Raw genomic sequence first — 11084 nt, forward strand, 5'->3', positions numbered from 1 at the left:
TGTGGATTATTTAGCCGATCTTTGACTTAAATTTATCATTGTTGCTGAAATGCACTGAAAAGCAGCAGACACTGCAGCATATAGTGATTGTTGGGCAGTGTCTCTCTGTTTGTCTTCATGTTAACATGGTTTGCAGGTTAGCACAGAGCAGAGCAGGACTTTCTGTCATTCATAAACTATTTTTTGGAGGTGATTTTATGAAAAACATACTGTAGTGCCAGGAAATTTCTCACAGACACTTCCACGCACGCGTTTCCTCAGATCTAAAACTCTTGATAAGGTCGCTTGCTTTCCGCTGTTTTTTTTTGGGAAGCTGCCTCACAGAAACTAGTTCAGGTTCGGTGGGGGCGGGGGCTTACCCGTTGTCGGATGGTATTAATATGCAGCCTGCGTCTGTACTACGCCACTGAAAGTTGCACCAGTGAAAGTGAAAAGAAAAACACGTCTGACGCACCGGCCTTGAAGAGAATAATTCCTTCATAAAATGACCCTATCCCCCATTCCGTGTCATTCTAGCAAGGCCATGCACATTAGACTGGTCATTTTATGGCCTAGGTTAAGTCGATCATTTCTGTAGCTGATGGTAATTCCGTGCATCGTTAATGCGCGTCGTAACGTCAGACCGTTTTGGTGTTTAAGTGTGTGCGACTCTGTCCTGAAATGGATGTTGGTGAAGCCCGTAAAGGCGCTGGGTGAGAGCCGACCAGTGGCAGCGGCGGAACAGCGCCTGTGCGCTGCGCTGGGGAAGGGGGAACCTCTCAGAAACAGCAGCCGGAGGGTCACGTGACGCTGTTGCCATGGCGTTCTGACGACCGCGCAATTGGCGGCGCTCTGCCTGCAAAGGCTCGGATTCTCTTCCAGTGGAGGGAAATCTGAGGTGATGTCATCCAAAATGGTGATGGATGCGATTATCCGCAGCTGTGTGTGAGAGAGAAATGAGCACGTCCGCTGATGGGAAGAAACACTCTGTAGCAATATTATTTTTTAAAAAACAACAATCAAACAACCTTGTTCACATGTGTTTTTCAGTTATTAAACCTACTATTGTATACAGCTCTGACCATTGGAATCCATCATTTTAAAACATGCTAAAATGTCATTTTTTGGTGTTAGTTTCTTGGAGAATTCCCCAATTTTATTTTTGCCTCTTATTGCCGCATTAATTATGGGTACTTTATGGGTGTTTTTATTTGAGTGCTTCAAGCTGCAGATTTGTTTTCCTTTTTTCTCCCTATATGAAGGAATCTGCTTATTTAGAGACAGAATGCAGTAATTGAGGTGCTCGTGAATGAGATGGGATGGGAAGGGGGGGGCGGAACAGACCCCCCCTCGGCTCGTTCAGCCGGAGCGAGCCACGGCGGCGGGGGCTGCGCATCTCGCGGCTCCCAAAACCCCGCTTTGCATATCCGAGCGGGGGGCTCCCTCCCTTTTCTGCCACATCATGTGTGCCACGGAGCGCCAATGTGCTGAGCGAGGCGCCAGAGGAGGGAGGGGGCGGAGACAGGCGGGCTGAGCGAGGGAGGGAGGGAGGGAGAGAGAGGAGGAGAGAGAAGGAGAGAGCGTCTGAGCAGGACTAGCGCAGGGAAGGAAGCCCCCTTCATCCCGCCGAGCGTCCCGGGCTTTTTCCGCCGTGCACCCCCACGCCGCAGCCACATCACCCGGACGCGGTCCGTCCAGCGCGCGGGCGGCGAGATGGAGACGAGGACCGGCAGGCGGCCGCTGGCCAGGGAGGAGGGAGAGTGACCTCCGAGCCGCCGGACAAGGGGAGGGGGAGACGAAAAGGGGGGAGGGGAGGCAGCCTGGAGAGCAGGGGAAGAGGAGACCTGAGTGGGAAATCCGACGGAGAGGAGCGCTCCTGGCTTCCGCTCAAAATAGCGTCCAAAATGCCAGAGGCGAACTACCTGCTGTCTGTGTCCTGGGGCTACATTAAGGTGTGTAATTAGGCTCGGTTTCTGAGGGGTGGGGGGACGGACGAACGGAAATGGCGGGGCTTCGCGTGCCGCGCTTTTAGGATTCTGAGGGTGGTCTGGAGGGAAAGCTGGTCGTCCTCTACTGCGTCTGTGCTTAGCTTCGTATTGCAGATGTGAGGTGGGCAGGCTTTGAGAAGCTGGAAAACTAGGCTTCTGTGCATTTTGAATTGAACGAGTATTTGGGGCACGATGGTGCAAAGCACAGTGTACCATATAGTATTTCTTTTTGCTTTTTCCAGGTGTAGATTGTTTTTCAGTGCGGCCATTTTTTGTCACCTGCATGTATTGGAAGAAATGTGTATGTTTGCTTTCCGGTTCTGAAGACACGTGCCATTTCTTTGCTTGTGTGATTAATGTGTGATAAAGCTGTCAATTAATGCCACGGTAGAACCCATAATCGTGCCACAGGTCAGCATGTGCTCACCTGTCCCTCTCCCCCTTTCTGTCTTTCAGTTCAAGAGAATGTTGAACCGGGAGCTGACGCACTTGTCGGAGATGAGTCGCTCCGGCAACCAAGTGTCCGAGTTCATCTCCAGCACCTTCCTAGGTAAGCGCACCAGCCAAACACCTGAGCTTGACGAGGAGAGAGGACGACAGGCTTGCACGTGTGCCTGCACGCATTCTCACACACGTTCTCAAGCACGCGCGCATGAAAACACTGACACACACACACACACACACAGACACACGCACACACACTAGGGTCACACATCAGTTTACAGTGACAGCGCATTGATTTAGTGCCCATAAACCCATTTGCAGTGTTGGTGCAGTACACGTGAACAGATCCACTAGTGCGTGACACACAAAAAAAGTAGGCTGTACACTGAAGCGCAGTTTTCAGTAATGGACAAATGACTCTGTGAGATCAATGGTGAATGTGTTGTGCTTCGGGACAGGACAGGGATCAAAAGGCTGGGTGATATTGTCAAGGCTCTGCTGGGCCATGTGTTTGGGGCTGCTGCTGGTGTCTGGTGATGGAATTATTGTGTGCCGGTGCCGATACGAATGGTCACCGGCACCATTTCATTGGATTAGCCGCCGCGGTGGCCTTCACGGGGCCCAGAGGTCACGCCGCGGCTCTGAGCCGTCCCTGTTCACGGCACGGCCGAATCTGCCAGGGTCGCGCCGCGGTCGTCTGCCCCGGGAGTGCGATCCGGTCCGATCCGGTCTGCGGGAGACGCTCCACTGCAGTGCACGAGTGCGTGTGCGCATGCGCCCGCCCGCGCGCGTGTGTGTGCGCGCATCTTCATGCATTATACAGCAGGCGCTCGGTGGTCCCCCTCTCGCAAAGCCGAGCCGGCGGGTTCCATGACTCACATCCCAATTAGCCAGAGGCAGCAGTGGCACCTCCGCTTTCCCGTCAGTGTCCTGCGCCCTGTTAAAAAATGCCCAGGCCCCCCAGGTGAATATCACTTTCCTCACAGATGAGGGAACAGAGGGGGGAGGGGGGGGGGGAGGCCGTGAATAGAACTGACCATCCCGACTCGTTTTCTCTTGGGTTCCCAGATGCGTTTCCGCTGAGCCGGAAACGCTGCGGGGTGGGGGTGTTTAAGAGACGTTTTAGAGCACCCAGCCCCGCCATCTGGGGGTCCCTGCCAGTGTGTGTGAGAGAGAGAGGGAAGGAGAGAGTGAGAGGGAGAGGTGGAGAGGGAGAGGGAGACTCGTAATTAATATGGAGAGTGTCAGCTGCGCTGAACATGTGATGCTGCGTGTTTGGAGGGGGGGGGGTGCGCTGCCCCACCTGCACGAAACCGGAGCATCCGCCGCACACGCGCCACCCACATGGAACTATTCCTGCCTCTCTGTCTACTTTGGCCGAGCTGGCATCAAAGCTTTCTGCCGCCGTTACTTGTTTTTTTTTTTCTCCTCCCTCCCACCCCACGTGCTTTATCTCTATCCTCTTGGAATTTCAGTGCGTTGCGCTCCGCTATGCTAAGTCCCTTTGAATTCATTGTGTCTCAGAAAACTGAGAAACGGGCAAGATTGCAGTCATGTTGAAGGGGTAATGAATAGCGTCTCGCTCTCATTTCACAAAACCCCCTCCACCCCAACCCCCACCTATACGACGACTACGTCTCCACCTCAGTAGCCTTTCACCGCTCTGTGTCTTTTGATTAAGCGGAGGGAGAGAGCTCAGATGGCCATTATAAAAAAAATTATCATCACAGTAATTGAATAACTGTGTAAGGACGTGGGCTAATAGCAGCGGTAGCTGAGCAGAGGTGGAGAAACGGATCCTGTGCAGGAAACTGCTTAGGCTACAGTCCCCAGACCATATCAATCCAGCATAATTCCCTCAGACAGATGGCAGGACTCTGCCAGTTGATCATTTCTTTTACCGCTGAGATGCCCCCCTGTACAGTCGGGCACTGGGTTTCACGCCATACGCCATGTGCAGATACCAGGCTGCTATTGTTCAGGAGTAGGCGGCTGATGTCATTGGAAAAGTGGGGCAAGACAGCGCCGTCTCCCCTGGGTCCAAGCGTGTGTCTTGTTTTAGGTCTTCTCCGCAGCACCTGAATTGTTTGACGGAGCAAAACAAATGCTGCCATTGTCCAACGAAATGAAGCTTGTGGTAAAAAGAGAAGTTCTCTCTCTGTTGCCTTACAACCACAGGTACAGGTTATGAAGGAGATTGAAATCCAGACTGAGTAGCATTAGTAAATGAACCTCTGTGCCAGTTAAAGAGCAGGGTTATAGGGGTAATGAGATGAGCCAAAAGGCTGGTCAGACACCTTTCAGGCACAGTGAACCCTAAAGGACATCTAGTAACAGCGGTTTGTTGTCCTCTTCCTCCTGTGCCCCCCTCTACAGATAAGCAGAACGAGGTGGAGATCTCCCCTCCAGCACCCAAGGGCAGGGAGAAGAAGAAAAAGCAGCAGGTGATGACCCAGATCAGCGGGGTGAAGAAGGTGTCACACGGACCCGGCCTTTCCAACTGTGGGATCCCCCGATTCGGTGTCCGATCAGAAAAGGAAGACCAGTTGGGCAAGGTAAAGCCCTCATCCTAAATTGTTCAGTCAATTGCTCCCATATGATCGAAGATACAACATTATCTTAAATGGGACAGAGTTCATTGCATATAGGCATTTGAAGTAGTTTCACAGGATTTGTGTAGTATGACTTAAACTAGGATAACATTTGTTGAGGGTCAGATTGTGCCTTACCCGTTCACTGGAAAGCAGTGCTTTGATTCTCACACTACCATCTCTTTGGAAGGAACTGGACGACCTGAACAAGTGGGGCCTGAACATCTTCCGAGTGTCAGAGTTCTCCAACCACAGACCGCTCACCTGTATCATGTACGCTATCTTCCAGGTGAGAGCCCACCTCAGCTATCTCTTCAAATTTATTTGAAATGCTTTTGCCTGCAGAGAGACTGAGCCAAGTATTAAGTAAGCACAGAGTAGAGAATGATGAACATTATTAATATTTAATTTTGAAAATGAAGTAAAACACATTGTCTTATATTGGAACCAGAGCTGTGATAAACTATTGATAGTTTACTCTGTAATCCCTTGTTAGAACCAGCTTGCAGTTGTGTTACAAGAAGTGCTACTACCGAGGAGCAGTCTTATGCCAGTTGGATAGATTTAAGCCAAAGGCAACATCAAGGGAACGAGTGAATCATCTTCTTAGCTGTCCTGCTAAAAGGACAGCAAAACCTTTTAATTGGTTCAAAAAGTCAGTTTAGCTCCACCCACTGTGAGATTCATGAAACTCCCTCTCTAGCCCAGTTAGTTCTTGCATCCTCTTTAATAAGTCATTTCACCCCCGCCCCTCCCCCATACCCAGGAGAGAGAGCTGATGAAGACATTTAAGATCCCTGCCGACACCTTTGTGACCTTCATGATGACCCTGGAGGACCATTACCATAGCGACGTGGCATACCACAACAGCCTGCACGCCGCGGACGTGGCTCAGTCCACCCACATCCTCCTGTCCACGCCGGCGCTGGATGTAAGCACCTTCATTCTTCCTCTTGGCCCGCAGGCTTGCCCAGACCACCTGTCTTCTGCCTGCTTCATCCAGCTCAGGGCTTTTTTCAGCTCCAGTTTAATATGCATTTTAAAGAATACATTCAATGTAAAAACTATCTTTCTCACCAGCCACTGGTGTAGATAAAAAGCCCTCTGTGATCTAAAGTATGATATATTGTTTGATTTGAAATTTTGAAACTCATGATATGCCCCCCCCTGTCCCCCACCCTGCCCTCTCCAGGCTGTCTTCACAGATCTGGAGATCCTTGCTGCCATCTTTGCTGCCGCAATCCATGACGTGGACCACCCTGGAGTCTCCAACCAGTTCCTGATCAACACCAGTGAGTTCCCCTACTGGAAGCTCATTCTCATGGTTAACCAGCTGATCAGCTCTGTATTCTAGACATTTAAAAATATTCCCTCTGCTATTGAAGCTGAAGCTTAAATATAAGTTTCATAAATGAGATTTTATGCATTTTGCCGGGGGGCAGGATGAATAAGGGAAATAACTGTGACAGTGGATGTTCCGACCGGTCCTGACCGGGTTCCTCTCTTGCGTCCTTTTCCCCAGACTCGGAGCTGGCCCTCATGTACAATGATGAGTCGGTGCTGGAGAACCATCACCTGGCTGTGGGCTTCAAGCTCCTGCAGGAGGAGAACTGCGACATCTTCCAGAACCTGAGCAAGAAGCAGCGGCAGTCCCTCAGGAAGATGGTCATCGACATGGTGAGCCCCGCTCTACCCCTCAAACGGTCACAGACCATTTGTAGTTGCCGAGGCATGGAGCCGGTTTATGTGTGGTTGCCAGGACACAGACCTGACAGAATTGTGTGTTGTGATTCTTCCAGGTGTTAGCGACTGACATGTCTAAGCACATGAGCTTGCTGGCAGACCTGAAAACCATGGTGGAGACCAAGAAGGTGACCAGCTCTGGAGTGCTTCTGCTGGACAACTACACAGACAGAATACAGGTATGATCCTATCAACCTCAGCTGTTCGTAAAGTGCATGTCTAAACCCTGAATGACTCAAGGCTTAATATATAAAGATCATTTTTCAGTGTTCCAAACATCCTGAGTCCTCACAAAAGTAAAATAAAGGACTTGATAGAGCTTTGAGAAAACAAAATGATGTTCTGTGATACTTATGATTGGGCTGCTCTACAGTTTCTATGGTTCCTTGAATTTAGGAGGAGAAGTATTGTTTGTATATTGTGGTGACATGTGAGCTTACCCCTGTCTCCCTTTCTCTGTTGCCTGGGAAACAGGTCCTTCGTAACATGGTGCACTGTGCTGACCTCAGTAATCCCACCAAGTCCCTGGAGCTGTACCGGCAGTGGACCGACCGCATCATGGACGAGTTCTTCCACCAGGGCGACAAAGAACGGGAGAGGGGCATGGAGATCAGCCCCATGTGTGACAAACACACAGCCTCTGTGGAAAAATCACAGGTGTGTGTGTATGTCTGTGTGTGTGTGTGCGTGTTTTGTCAGCTACTTGTATAGATGTATACCAGTAACATAATATACTTTTTTGTTTATACCGTATAGTGCCAGTTTACCAGTAAAGTAGTTTTACTAAACTGAAGCCAAATAAAAGTAAAGACCATCTTCAGAACTTTTAGAACGTCTAATTCTTGAGCTAACACTGAGAGGACTACACCCCCCGTGACTACTGCTTGTTAGCCTGAAGCTTTCATAATTTTTGGGCGCAGTGCTTATTTGGAATTTATGTGTAGTCTAATGTGCAACTGTGTTGTGGTGACAGGTGGGCTTCATTGACTACATCGTGCACCCTCTGTGGGAGACGTGGGGGGACCTGGTGCACCCCGACGCCCAGGACATCCTGGATACCCTGGAGGACAACCGGAACTGGTACCAGAGCATGATCCCCCAGAGCCCGTCCCCGCCATTTTACGAGCCGGACAAAGGCCAGGCCGGCAGCGGGGGGGACAAGTTCCAGTTTGAGCTGACGCTGGAGGAGGAGGAGGGCGACTCCGAGGAAGGCACGGAGCGGGACGAGGAGTACAGCCAGGGCGAGGAGGGGGCGACGCACTCCTCGGTGGACTATGACTGCGAAGGCGAGGAGCCCGCCGCTCACATAGAGATCATCACACAGGACGCCTCGCCTGTCGACACATAGCACGGCGGGAATGGCGGAACGGCGAGCTGCATTCGGAGGAGAAACACTCCTTTTTTTTCCAGAAGCCTCGGTGGTTGACTTTTGAGTCAGCGGAGGCGCTAGTCCTCCTGTCCAGAGGGGGCGCACTTGCCTCTGGAGCCGGGACCAGGACAGTCGATGAAGGAGCTCTCAGGAAACTGCTACAGTCACTTGGGCCCCAATGGGCAAATGGAACACTTTACGCGGCCCAACGGAAGGATCTGGGGCCGCTGGAGTGGATGAGCCTGACATTATCGAGATTTTATTTTTGGGGTTTGTGGTGACTTTTTATGAGGGGATGTCCTGAGGTAGCATATGAACTACTGATATACAGGTATTTGTAATGCAAAGAGTTCACTCTTCTTGTAACATTTGTCTAAAGACTTTGTGTGCCTTTTTTTACAATTGTCTTTTTAAAGTTCTGTTTCTATTTATTGAACACATTTTAGTAGATTTGAATGGTAAAGTGTTTTGACAGATGGCTGAAGAGGAGAATATTTTTATCTCTTAAATGAAGAATGAATGCAAAGTCTTCCTTATTAATTTTATTGGGCAATACCTGAGTGAACGGAGGCACTGTCTTTACAGAATAAATTCCACAAACGTGGCGTAATATATAGTACTCATTTCATATGGGTGGGATATTGGGAAAGGGAAATGCTTTACAACAAGCACAGGTTCATTATTTAATTATACCTAATCATAAGATACTCATGAAAATAAAAAGTACGTCTATTGCCATTTATGCCACAGATTTTGTCAGGGTAAAGTAGTAATGTTCAAAACATTTAAGAAATTAGTTTATTTTTGTGTTAATTGTATTTGTTTCATTTGCACTGTACATATTCTTGTGGAGAAAACAATGCTTCTTTTATCAGCCAATTATTTTGCCTCTGGTAAAATGAACATGAAATTCCGACGATGTCAGGAAGCAAGGAAAAACGCAAATTCGGGAGGATAAAAGCACTTCGACGCGATACGTCTCTGATCAAAATGAACGTTTAGTCTCACTGGAAATGAGAATGCCTCACATTAATTGAATTAATCAAAACTGTTCCCTGTATCTGATATCAACAATGTAAGTCACTTCCTCGCTAACCGCTAATTAGCTGCTCTCAAAAGGCATAAAGCCAACCCATTGTGTGTTAACGCAATGAGCTCTTTCCCTTTCAATATAGTCACGTCAATTCAGAGAGATAATGGACACTTCACTTCAAAATATGTGGTTGTGGCCATGCTCACTGCCAAAAAAAAAAAGACGAAAATTAGAAGCAATTGGGTATCGCTTGGCTTCACTGACACAAGCGTGTTATATTCATTTACACCAGAGGCATTACTCTTACTGATACTGTAGCACATCTCCTAATGTCTCACAATCTGTATTTGATTCTCCAACATCGTCTAGAACTCTGCACATATCAAGAACAGAAAGCAACCAAAAAGAACAGAAGCCTTCCATAGAAAAAGTGTTTGTGCTGGTGCAATATGTGAGGGAGCTATAAGAAAAATGCTTTAAAAAAACTGCATTTATTCCTGAAAAAACAAAGCCTATCCTTTGTTCTCTCCATTGCCATCTTGAGGTACTTCAACTCCAGTGTCTTTCACTGTCGTGTTGGCGTGAATTTGGCAAGCTGAAAAAAGCATTTCAGCATTAACAAAAGACAAATTTGTCATCATCAATGCCTTGTCTTCACACTTGGGAGTGAAGATTTAGCCACACATTGCCCGCCCTCAAGCTTTGCACGAGCCCTTGTTCGTCCTTTGCTGTTTATAACAGTGGTATTTATTACTTTATCTATAAATGTTCATTGTAAATGTATTTTAATTTATATGCACAAGCATTACCTGGGATGGGTGGTGTTAATGTGTCCTGGCTCAGACCAAGGAGCCATTTTGATTCTGTAGTATGTTTATGTTTTTTTTATTTATATATTGCACAAAATTTTTAGTGCCCTGAACAGTGGCTATAAGACATACGTAACCCATGGGAGTCAAGGTGGTCTAGGTGAAGGAAGAATTTGTTTGATGTTGTAATTAAGCTATATAGTGCTTGTAGCACCTGAACTCTAACAATGCAGCATTTTGAATGCAGATTGCTGGCATTCCGTGAAATTCCAGTTGACGGGAAGTGATAGGAAATCCACATACAGCGTAACCGTTCAGAAAATGTAGAGCGGGATGATGATGCTGGTGGCATGTTTCAATTTCTCTGAATGCCAGTGTGAATTTCATATGATATCCATTACAAAAATGTGATCTCATGTAATTATTGTGCTAATGTGAACTGTTCTCTGACCAAACTTGTTAGCAGTTTTTAAATTCAGATAGTCTGTTTTACATTATAATCTATGTTAAAGCTTTTGGTCCAAATGGTTAGTCAGAATAACACTATCTGCATGACCAATGGGTTTGTATGTCTGTTGAATACTGCGTTGTTCCAGGTGGATATTTTAATATTTTTTAAAATGATTCACACAATGTATGGTATACTATTGTATATTGTGTCAACAAAATCTTAAATACTTTTTCTACGAAATTATTAAAACAAAGCATGAATGAAATGATTCTGTATTTGTCTTTCATATGTATCAACATTATCTCCCACAGTTACTTTATGTATTTATATCTCACCTTTCATACATGACTGTAACTCAAAGTGCTTTACAGAAATAGAACCAAAAAAGCATATTGTATAAAAAGATTTTAAGTAAACCGACTTTTTGGGCAATTCAGCAGTGGGTAACCTTTGTCTGCTTGGTATGGTGTACTGTATGCATGTCTTCACCAACCCACATCTTCCAATAATACCAATAATAATACCAATAGTATTTCGGTTCTAAAACTAAGTAGGAGCCAATCTAGGAATTGGACTACTGGAGTAATATGATCCCACTTATTTTTTTCTCGTACCCAATAGCTCAGTGTAGTTATAATAAAAGCATGATGTTCTCAGCATCTGACAGTGTTAATATC

The 11084-nt window shown here is 47.2% G+C and overlaps 1 protein-coding gene across 4 annotated transcripts in view; it reads left to right on the top strand.

Moving 5' to 3' along the window:
• The window catches only part of LOC135256556 (3',5'-cyclic-AMP phosphodiesterase 4B-like), a 90553-nt gene extending 79881 nt beyond the window's left edge, over positions 1–10672 (top strand). For 3 of the 4 annotated variants that reach the window (XM_064338438.1, XM_064338439.1, XM_064338440.1), the window contains 9 exons: positions 2424–2517; positions 4788–4966; positions 5193–5291; positions 5769–5933; positions 6195–6294; positions 6525–6679; positions 6802–6924; positions 7220–7402; positions 7719–10672. In XM_064338438.1, coding sequence (XP_064194508.1) covers positions 2424–2517; positions 4788–4966; positions 5193–5291; positions 5769–5933; positions 6195–6294; positions 6525–6679; positions 6802–6924; positions 7220–7402; positions 7719–8093 — 1473 coding nt within the window. In that variant the 3' untranslated portion in view covers positions 8094–10672. Of the gene's footprint in view, positions 1–1808; positions 1932–2423; positions 2518–4787; positions 4967–5192; positions 5292–5768; positions 5934–6194; positions 6295–6524; positions 6680–6801; positions 6925–7219; positions 7403–7718 lie in introns of those variants that run through there. The other variant, XM_064338442.1, reaches the window with a different exon arrangement.
• The last annotated feature ends 412 nt before the right edge of the window (positions 10673–11084 follow it).

Source organism: Anguilla rostrata, chromosome 6 (assembly GCF_018555375.3).
Source record: "Anguilla rostrata isolate EN2019 chromosome 6, ASM1855537v3, whole genome shotgun sequence".
Taxonomy (NCBI): Eukaryota; Metazoa; Chordata; class Actinopteri; order Anguilliformes; family Anguillidae; genus Anguilla; species Anguilla rostrata.